General features: G+C 36.0%; 1 protein-coding gene across 5 annotated transcripts in view; it reads left to right on the top strand.

Annotated features, from left to right (window-relative positions):
* The window catches only part of SAP130 (Sin3A associated protein 130), a 69,503-nt gene extending 64,604 nt beyond the window's left edge, over positions 1-4,899 (top strand). For 2 of the 5 annotated variants that reach the window (XM_025047908.1, XM_006913447.3), the window contains exons 19-21: positions 2,411-2,514; positions 3,601-3,714; positions 3,976-4,892. In XM_025047908.1, the coding sequence (XP_024903676.1) occupies positions 2,411-2,514; positions 3,601-3,714; positions 3,976-4,134 (377 nt within the window). In that variant the 3' untranslated portion in view covers positions 4,135-4,892. Of the gene's footprint in view, positions 1-2,410; positions 2,515-3,600; positions 3,715-3,975 lie in introns of all 5 variants that reach the window. The other 3 variants (XM_006913448.3, XM_015590592.2, XM_006913449.3) reach the window with 3 other exon arrangements.
* The last annotated feature ends 6,307 nt before the right edge of the window (positions 4,900-11,206 follow it).

Genomic DNA, 11,206 nt, shown 5'->3' with positions numbered 1-11,206 from the left:
TGGGGCTCTCTCCCACTCGTTTCCTGATTACACCCAGCTGATAAACCCCACGAATTGTTTGACATTTGCTCTATTAGAACCCAGCACCATGTGATTCCTATTTATATAACATCCTCAGAATGATAAAATTATATTTATAGAGAATGCTAAGGATTAATGGTGGGGAAGAGGTGGTGTGACCATAATGGTAGAACATGAGAGAGAGCTCTGTGTTTATGCACTAGTTCTAAATCTTGATTGCAGTGGTTATCGCATGATAAAATGACATAGAAGTACACTCGCACTCTACATCGATGACAGTTTCCTGGGTTTGATACTGTACTATAGTTATATAAGATGTAACCAGTGGGGGAAATTTGACCTCTCTTTATTATCTTTTATTTTTAGTTGCTTTATTGAGAAATTTATATAGCATACCATTCACCTATTAAAACATACAATTGATTTTTTTAGTGTGTTCACAGAGTTGTGCATCCATCACTACAGTTTTAAAACATTTTCATTACCCAGTAAGAAACTCCACACTGCTTAGCCATCATCCCAGTCCTGTCATCTTCACTCCTCCCTATCCCTCAAGCCTAGGTAATATCTATAGATTTCCTAACATGGGACATTTCATATGCAAGGAATCATAATATGCAGTCTTCTGTGACTGGCTATTTCACTTAACATGTTTTCAAGGTTCATTCATGTTGTAGCATATATCAGTAATTCTTTTTTCTTGCCAAATAATACTCTAGTTTATGGATATACCACATTTTATCTAGTCATCACTTGATGGGCATTTGGGTTGCTACCACTTTTTGATTATTATGAAAAGGATGCTGTGAACATTTGTATACAGATTTTTGTGTTGATATCTGTTTTCATTTCTCTTGGGTATGTATCTCTATATTTAACATTCTAGGAACTTCTAGACTGTTTTACAAAGCAAATATATTTTACTTTCCCATCAGCAATGCATGAGGCTTCTGATTTCTCCACAACCTCACCATTACTAACTGACTTTGATTACAGCATGCTGGTGGGTGGGAAGTGGTACCTCAGTGTGTTTTTGATTGGCATTTTCCTAATGCCTAATGATGTTGAACATCTTTACGTGTATATTGGCCATTTGTATATTGTTTGGAGAAATGTCTGTTTGGATTCTTTGCCCTTTTTAACTGGTTTGTCTTTTTATTACTGAGTTTTAAGAATTCTTCCTGTGTTCTAGAAGAAAGTCCCTTATCAGGTATATCTCTATACTATATTGGCAATTTCCTATGGATCTTTAATTATTTCAAACTAAAAAGTTTTTTAAATGCTTATAATGAAGTACACAAGTACATCTAAAATGTGAAACCAGTAGAGTCAGTATACTTCATCAATGTCATGGTTATGATATTATGCTGTAGTTTTGCAAGATGTTACGATTGAGGGTAACTGGGTTAAGAGCATATAGGAGCTCTCTATTATATCATACAACTGCATGTAAATCTACAATTATCTCATAATTTAAAAAATTTTTTCAACATTTGTTAATATTTGACTGCTAGATAGGGTTTTATTTTTAATTGATGAACTTAGACCAATTTTAGGTTCACAACAAAACTGAACAGAAGATACAGAGATTTTACATACACTTACTGCCTCCCTCACTATCAGCATCCCCACCACAGTGGTGCATTTGTTTCATTTGATGATATTACACTGACACATCACCCAAAGTTCATTGTTTATATTCAGGTTCAATCTCGGTGTTGTATATTCTATGGATTTTGACAAATATATATAGTTTTTTTAAATTAATTTTTTAAATTTTTAAAAATAATTTTAAATTATTTATGTTAGGTGTAAATGTATTTTAAGTCCTAGTTACACAGTAACTAAAACTTCCCAAGTAGAGCTAAACTTACCCCGGACAAACACTCCCCAATCTTAATTATCTCTCTCCAGCACAATGGTACATTTCATATAAATATTTTACTACAATTCTGATTACTGGACTTTCCTACCCAAATTTAAAATGTTATTCAAATTTGATTCCTGTGATTTCTCCAAGATCTAAATAACACCAAAGAGCTTCTAAGACTTCATGCCCAACTCTTTACATACCTGCAAGCATCACACATGTGCTTGGCCTCAACCCACTGACGACCATTTTCCCTCCTTTTAAGAGGTTAGAATAATAACTTGTTGTCTTATGAACTCACTAGATTATCAGAGCATGTCTTTAAAACATTCTTCTAGAGTGGACAAATAAAGTCTACTTATTTGTTGGAAATAAAGTCTATTGCTTAAATGCAAAGGATTTTTTAAAAGATATTTAAATAAGAAATTCTTGATAAAATAGTAGCGTTAAGTGTCTTGAACACTAAGGACTTCAGCTTTCTAAAAATTAAAGTATGTTTTTTATTTTTTATGGTTCCAGAGGAGAAGAAAGCTATGCTGCAGGAAATAGCTAATCAGAAAGGAGTATCCTGTCGTGCCCAAGGCTGGAAAGTCCACCTCTGTGCTGCCCAGTTGCTGCAGCTGGTAGGTAGAGTTCTAGTAGTTGTTATATCCTGCCGAAGAGAGAAATAGATGCTAGAGATGTCCGAATTCATAGAGCATTTCCTTTTGAATAATTGTGAAGCAGTCTCAATTAACTGGCGTCATGATAGAATTTTTCTGTATGCTATGTAATATATATAGTTCATAGATATAATTATGCCCTAGATATATTTTAGTTCTGGTACCCAAAACCAAAATATATTGAACACCTATAATATAAGACCTACAATTAAGTTTCAGTATTATGTGTTGCCATGACATATGAAATGGGGGCCTCAAATGACCTCACTATAAGCCTCTCCTCCCCACTCTTTTACTTATTGTGGGGACCAGACACAGTTTTCACTTCTACTGAAGATTGGCCTTCTCTGCCAGCTTGTGATATTCAAATCAGTCAGTCACATCCTCCCATAGGAACCAGGGGGCCCCTCTCCCTCTTGATACTATAGAGCCTGCCTTCTACAGCCCCTGCTTGTTCACTCTGTTCCTGAGTACAGCCCACCTGTGGCCTTGTGTGGTGTGCAGTGTCCTCCTCCCCAGGGCTGTGAGTACGACTGGTAAACTGCTCTTGATCTGAGTTGTTCAGTGTTGGTGGGTGTTACCTATTCAACCATTTGCAGAACCCTAGGGCAAGAATCTTTCCTTCATCAATGAGGTGAAGGTAAGGCAATCAAAACAAAACATGAAGTTTTCCCATCTTTGGAGTAGCTGCGATCTGGAGAATGTTGTCTGTTACATATTAAAAAACAGTAGGGCTGTGACTAGTTTTGTACTTGGCAGAGAAGCACATTTCTGTGAAACCCGTAGACTTATTTTCCAGAGGAATTGAATTCAGGGCAGTGTATAAAGTTATCCTTGAAGATGGACTCTGAATTATGGCAAATTGTAAATTGTCATTGATCAATTTCCTTTACTGAATCTTTCTTAATACCTGTCGTTGGTAGAAAGGATTTCATCATTCAAACACCTTCATACTACTTTACAAAGATGATTCAAGGTGGATTTATTTGCCTAAAGTTGACAAAAGTATCTTTGAGGTCATGATGCCTTCCCTTTTGTGTGTTTTAGACGAATCTAGAACATGATGTTTATGAAAGACTCACCAACCTACAGGAAGGGATTATCCCAAAGAAAAAAGCAGCAACTGATGATGATCTACACCGAATAAATGAACTAATACAGGTTTGAATGAACCCTTTCCCATTGATCTTCCACTTTATGGAGTTGTTTACTGTAAAGTCTTACTTTTCCCTTGCCCTCTCTCATCCACTAATATCCACTATAGCAAAAACCTATTATTTACTTCAGCCTACATTACCAAGAAACACTAAAACATTTTTCTATGAAAGCATCAAAATGGCCTCAATCTAAAGATGAGAAGTTCTTTACAAGCCGGATTGTCCTCAAAATTACTGATTGATGATGTCATGTCTTTTGTTTCAGGGAAATATGCAGAGGTGTAAACTTGTGATGGATCAAATCAGTGAGGCCAGAGACTCCATGCTTAAAGTTTTAGATCATAAAGACCGAGTCTTGAAGCTTCTGAATAAGAACGGGACTGTCAAGAAGGTATCAAAATTGAAGCGAAAGGAAAAAGTCTAGATCCGGAAGAATCAGGACTTTGGAAAGAGAATTTATGAAGAATGATGGTGGGGGTGGGGGGAGGGTTTGGGTTATTTTCAAAGTGGAACATTGAAATAAAGGAAGTATTCCTTAATTCATATGTGAAAGCAGAGGGACCCATGGCACCCAGTGTCAAGATCAGAGCTGATTTAACACAGTGAATTCCATTCTTTCAGGCATATCCCTCTTAAACTTACTGTGTCATAAATTACTCCTGATACATCAGTGTCTACCAGTTGGAATCAGTAACAAATGATGGCTGGCATTTTTCAGCTTTCCGGTTTATAAACTATTTATCTGATGGATTCCTGTAGGACCCATACTGAGCCTGGACTGAAAGTATCCACTTGGACCATCTGTTATCTACACTGAAAGTCAAACCTCTCCCCTCATCCTGGTCAGCTATTATTCTGTCTAACCGTCAAATGCCCGAGCTGGCCTTTTACAGCAGTGCCATGGTACCCAGAGACCTGCCACATCTCACACTCTAAAGGGTTTGAACTATCAATTATTGTCATTTTTTAAGTACCATTTCAAAGTGAAATTATTATATTGTCTGTCCTGCGTGTGTCAGAGTTGGGTTTTTGTGGAGGTTCAGAGCAAACACCATAAATTTCTCTGATATTCTTGTTCTGAAGTACATTCTTGGTTATCTGTACTTCTGTTGCTGGTGTGATGCTGTTAATTGTATGTGCCGCACATCTCCAAATGTTAATAAAGGACTCAAAGAGGTTTTGTACATGAGCAGTTTGTATCTTTTTATAAAATTAATATTATATTGAATGTCACTTGAGTGTTGACGCTACTGGAGTTTCTTAACACATTTGAAAGTCTACTCTGTTAAAGTTTGGTTATTCCACATAAAGAGTTCCACTTGTGTTGGTATTTTGAAGATGTCCTAATGGTGAAGTCTGTTAGCCCTTGGTTATCTTAAATACAAGACTATATTGTATCCCATTGCAGATATAAACTGGTCAAATTATAGGACAACTGAGGTTGCAGTTACAGGGGTCAGGTTCTCAGGAGGGTGGGTTTTCTTCACAGGGTCACTGTTGCTTCCTGTTAACTTCTGTTAAGGAGTGGTAAAGTAGCCCAGACTTACTTCCTTTGGGCCCAAGTGACCATATCTATCCCTTCTAGCTGGATATTCTCCTTCCAGCTTGACATGTATTTCCAGTTGCCAACTTAGGGCTGGAGTTCTTCTCTTTGCCGTGACCTGAACAGGTTTGAGACAGGGCGTCTGCTAATTCTGTCAGGGTCTTTGGAACCAATGCTCTGGCTCACCTGAGATAGCATTCCTCAAACTGGAATGGTAAATTATCTGGTATAGGATTGGAGGAGAAAGAAGCAAAGCAGGCTTTTGGCCTTCCTCTGGTTAGGACCCAGGCCTGCATAGCTTAGGCTAAAGAAGCCCTTGGAACAGTCGAGCTTCTTCACTATAGTGTTCCCTTGGCGTATGGAGCCAATTTCTGATGTTTTACTAGTAAGGCACCAGTATAGTGTGACTGCTAGAATAGTGTTCCTTTGCCTCAGTTTCATCTGCGCATGTTGCCCCAGTGATCTCTTGGTGTACTGGTTAGTGAAGGACAGGATTCAGGTGTTTGGGATCCTGTATTACAGACCTGTTCTCTCTAAAAGTATCCCCTCTATTTAAACAAAACTTAAGTAATCCTGGTCAAAGGAACTTTGTCAGTGCAGGGTAGAATAATAGTGTTTTCAGTTGTCCTTCACCTTATGAGGACAGTACTATTAGAAGCTGGAAGAGGCAGAGGGAGATGGGTCTTGCCTACATGTACAATGTTATTAAAAATAATTTTATTGAAAACTGGCACAATAAACATTTTAAACTACACAATTTGATAAGATTTGATATATACCCATGAAGCCATCACCACAATCAAGATAGTGAACGTATCAGACCCAAGTCTTTTTTTGGCTCTGTGATTTCTTATCTCACACCTTTCTTTACCTGCCTCCTTATCTCCAAGCAAATCTGCCCGTCATTCCAGCTTGCATGTTCTGTAATTTTATTTGAATGAAATCATTCAGTATATTCTTGAAGGGAAGGAATCTTGCTGCTTTTACTCAATGTAATGGAAATTTATGCTGAGATATATTCATGTTGCTTTTTTCAATAATTCATTGCTTTTTTATTGCTGATTAGCAGACATTCCATTGTGTGGATATTCCACAAGTTGTTCATTCACCTGTAAAAAAGGCATTCTAGTTGTTAGTAGTTGGGGTTATTACAGAAACAACTGTTTTGCATGTTTCTCTGTATGGACGTATGCTTGCATGCAACTTTTTAATTTGGTTTTGTGCTTCGCAGTTCAGATACTGACTGGTCATTGGTTCAGAAAACTATCACATACTTAAGGATTAGAAAGAATTGAAAATCTATTTGAGGTAATACTTGGATTGTTTTCTGTTCTTTACAGTGAAAATAAACGGGAGGTGGTATGGGGGGGAGGCGGCATGCAGGAAGTGTTAACCCATCTGCTTGGTCTAGAAAATCACATTATTTAAACTGATATTTCAAATATCACTAAATAGAAAATGCCTTATAGTATTTGTCAAAGTAATAAAATCACAATAACTTTCAGACTTTACAAGTTATTTAGAGGTTTTGTAGTCCAATCCACTCTGATGAAATGGGGTATTTTTCGTACTTTTTTTGTCAAATACAGGACAGATACACAAAATTACATGAACCAAATGTAGCTTCATAAATTTTTAAAATAACAACCTTGAAATTACCTCTCAGGGTAGGAAAAAGATCTTGGATGATGTCAACCAAAGATTGTCATTGCCAAGTCAATGTCAACAGGAGTCCCCAGTTTAGGGTACAGTAATGGGGGAGACTTTATTCTGTGTAAATAACTCAATTGTGAAACAGCTCATGTGAGGAGGTTCTGGTGTCACAACTCAGCTCCAGCGAGACAGCCCCACTCACTCCGCTCCAGTGTTAACAGCTCCATTTAGGGAAATGGGGTCCAAAGGAAACTGACAGAGCACTCCATTGAGGCTGAGGTGAAGCTGGTTTATATAGAGAAGAGTGCCCACCAAGAGTCCTTGATCCCATTTCTACACAAATGAGGACTATAGATCCTCAGCAGTGTTTAGCCCAAATAGCACCATCCTGATTGGTTGGAATGGAGCTGCTCTGATTGGTTGGCAACTATGCAAATGAGGATGTAGCTGCACAGCTCCAATTGCATAGGAAAGTCTCAGTCCTCTTGGTCAAATTCTGATCGTAGGAGCTCTCTTGTAAGGGTCAGCTCAGAGGGCAGGAGCACAGCGCAGGAAGCTTCGCAGCCCAGTCGGGGTTTTCCCTGAAGAGCAGCGTGTGTGAGGGACCTCAGCAAACAACATCTACTGGACTCTAGTTGTGAATTTGAGCCCAGTTATCCACAAAGTTTCCTTTTTGTCAAGTATATTCTTGGGGCCAACACTAGTAACCTCAGAAGCCCCACACCTGTTCCATCCCAATTACAACCCTCTACATCCCTCCAAAATAATCACTATCTTGAATTTAAAAATAATAATAACCAATTTGTTATAGTATAATTACATAAAGTAAAATACCCAAATCTTAATATAAAGTTTTGTAGAGACTCATGGACATGGACAACAGTTTAGTGGTTACCAGAAAGAAGTTGCGGGGAGAGGGAGTAGAAAAAGATAAAGGGGGTTAAATACATGGTAATGGAAGGAAATTTAGGTGGTGAACACACAATGCAATATAGAGATGATGTATTATGGAATTGTACAAAACAATTTTAATAACCAATATCAGCCCAATAAATTTATTTAAAAATAGATTTTAAAAAATATGCAGTTTTATGTGTTTCAACAAATATATACACCGATAGCTAACAACTGAATAAAGGTATTAGAACCCCAGCAAGAATGCTCTTTTGTAGTCAGTACACCTCTGCCCCATACACCCTCAAGAGTAAACACTGATCTACTACTGTCTATTATCATAGATTTGTTTTGTGTGTTCTTGAACTTCATGTAAATGGAATCAATCATCCATACTTATTTGTGTGTGGCTTTTTTGCTCTACATAATTTGAAATTCATCCATTTGTTGTATATATCATAAGTTGTTTCTTTTTACTGGTATTCTGTGAATATGCGACTGTGTTTATCCATTTCCCAATTAAAAGACATTTTGCTTCCTTTTTTTTTTTTTACTATTATGAATAAAGCTGTTATAAACTTTGCATGCAAGTTGTTGTGTGGGAATAAATTTTAAAATCAGCTGGGTAAGAACCTAGGAGTGTGATTGCTGAATAATAAGGTAAAACTACGTTTAGATTTGTAAGAAACTGCCAAACTGTCTTCCAAGATGGCTGCAACACTTTACATTTCCTCCAGCAATGAATGAGAGTTCCTCTTGTTCCACATCCTCACCAGCATTTAGTATTGTCATTATTTTGTATTTAATTCATTCTAATAGATACGCAGTGTTATTTTATTGCTTTCATTGCAGTTCCCTAATATGACGTTAAGCATTTTTTCATATGCTCATTTGCTAATGTACTGTTTTTGATGAGGTATCTGTTCAGGTATTTGCCCAGGTTTTATTTTATTTTCTGATATGTATTTTGGAAATTTTTTTCACAGTCTGTGGCTTATCTTTCCATTTACTTAATAGTGGTTTTTGAAAAGCAGAAGTTTTTAACTTTAATAAAGTACATCAGTTTTTTCTTTCATGGATTGTGCTTTTGGATTATATCTAATGACACCTCACCAAACGTAAGATCTAGATTTTCTCATATGTGTCGTTATCTGAATTTTATTGTTTTGTATTTTACATTTAGGTCTATGATGATCCATTGTGAGGTAATTTTTGTGAAAGTTGTAAAACGTACGTAAAGATTTTTTTTTTTTTTTTTTTGCATATGGATGTCCAGTTTCAGCACCATTTGTTTAAAAGACTATCCTTTCTCCATTAAATCGCCTTTGCTCCTTTGTCAGATCAGTTTTCTGTATTTGCGTGTCTCTATTTCTGGGCTCTCAATTCTGTTCTATTGATCAACTTATTTATTCGTTTGCCAGTACCACTCTGTTTTGATTACTGTAGATTTATAGCTAAGTCTTGAAGTTGAGTAGTATAAGTTCTCCAACTTAGTTCTTCACTATCATATTGGTTATCCTGGGTCTTCTGTCTTTTCATATTTCATATAACAGATTCATAATAGAATCTGTTAATATCTCCAAAATAGATCACTAGGATTTTGATTAGGATTACATAGAATGTATAGATCAAGTTGGGAAATAATTGACATCTTAATAATGTTGAGTGTTATAGTCCATGAACATGAACTATCTATTTAGTTCTTTGATGATTTTTTTGATCAGAGCTTTGTTCTTTTCCTTATATATATCTTGTACATATTTTATTAGATTTATACCTAAGTATTTCATGTTTTTGTTCTTTTGTAAATGGTACTGTGTTTTCAATTCAAATTTTAATTTTTCACTGATGGTACATGGGAAAGCAATAAATATATTCTGTTAACCTTATATGATGGGATGTTGCTATATTCACAGAAGTTTTTTGTTGTTGATTCTCTGGGGCTTTCTACATAAACACCTATGCCATCTGTTAACAAATACAGCTTTATTCCTTCTTTCCCAATCTGTATGGGATTTATTTCTTTTTCCTGTCTTACTGCACTGGCTAGGACTTCCAGTAAGATGTTGAATAGGAGTGGTAAAAGAACATACCCTTTCCTTGTTCCCCATCTTAGGGGTAAAGTATCCAGCTTCTCACCATTAAGTATGAGGTTAGCCATAGGGGATTTTGTAGATGTTCTTTATCAAGTCGAAGGTCTTCGCTATGTCTAGTTTGATCACAGAATGGATGGTGGATTTTGTCATATGCTTTTTCTGAATTACTGCTATGATCATGTGAGTTAAATTCTTTAGCTTGTTAATATGGCAGAATTCATTTATTATTAATTATTATTATTATTATTATTATTATTATTATTATTATTATTATACCAGCTAGTCAAAACATACCTGGAATAAATCCCACTTGGTTACGGTATTGGCAATTCAATTTGCCAATATTCAGCTGCATGTATGTTTATGAGCAATATTGGTCCATGATTTCTTTTTTGTACTTGTCTGGTTTCACAGAATGAGTTAAGAAGTGTTCTCTGCTTCTATTTTCTGCAAGGAATTGTAGAGAATTGATATAATTTCTTCCTTAAATGTTTGGTCAAATTCAGCAGTGAAACATTTGGACCTGTTACTTCCTTTTTTGGAAATTTTTAAATTATTGACTCAATTTTTAAAATAGATATAGGCCTACTCAGATTGTCTATCTCTCCTTGTGTGAGCTTTCCTCTAAGTTATTAAATTTGTGTGCATGGAATTGTTTATAGTATTCCTTTATTATCCTTTTCATGTCCATAGATCAGTAGTAATAACCTTTCATTTATAAAAATATGTATTGAAATATAATTTAGATAAGATACAATTCACCTACTTGTACAATTCAATGACTTTCACTATATTCACAGAGTAATACATCTGTCACCACAGCCAATTTTAGAACATTTTCATTGCCCCCCAAACAAGCCCTGCACCCTGTAACTTTAGCTCCCATTTAGATATTTAATCCATTTTGAGTTAATTTTTGCATATTATATGTACTAGGGGGTCCAACTTTAAACTTACATATGGCTAGCCAGTTTTCTCGGGACTATTTGTTGAAAAGACTATATTTTCACCATTGAATTGTCCTGGCAATTAGTTGAAGATATGTTAGTTGTGTATGTGAAGACTTATTTCTGGACTCTCAGTTATATTCCACTGATCTATATGTTTAGGCTGAGACCACCACTATACTGTCTTATTTGTTGAAACTTTGAAGCAAGTTTTGAAACTCGGAAGTGTGAGTTCTCCATTTTGTTTTTCTTTTTTTTTTTTTTCAAGATTTGTTCTAGCTGTTGGTCCCCTAAATTTCCAGGTGAATTTTAGGATCAGCCTATCAATTTCTGCAAAGACGTCATCTGGGATTTCTGATAGGT

This window comes from Pteropus alecto, unplaced genomic scaffold (assembly GCF_000325575.1).
Source record: "Pteropus alecto unplaced genomic scaffold, ASM32557v1 scaffold725, whole genome shotgun sequence".
In the NCBI taxonomy this organism is placed as follows: Eukaryota; Metazoa; Chordata; class Mammalia; order Chiroptera; family Pteropodidae; genus Pteropus; species Pteropus alecto.
Note: the sequence above shows the minus strand (reverse complement) of the source record. Positions and strands in the feature narration are given on the sequence as shown.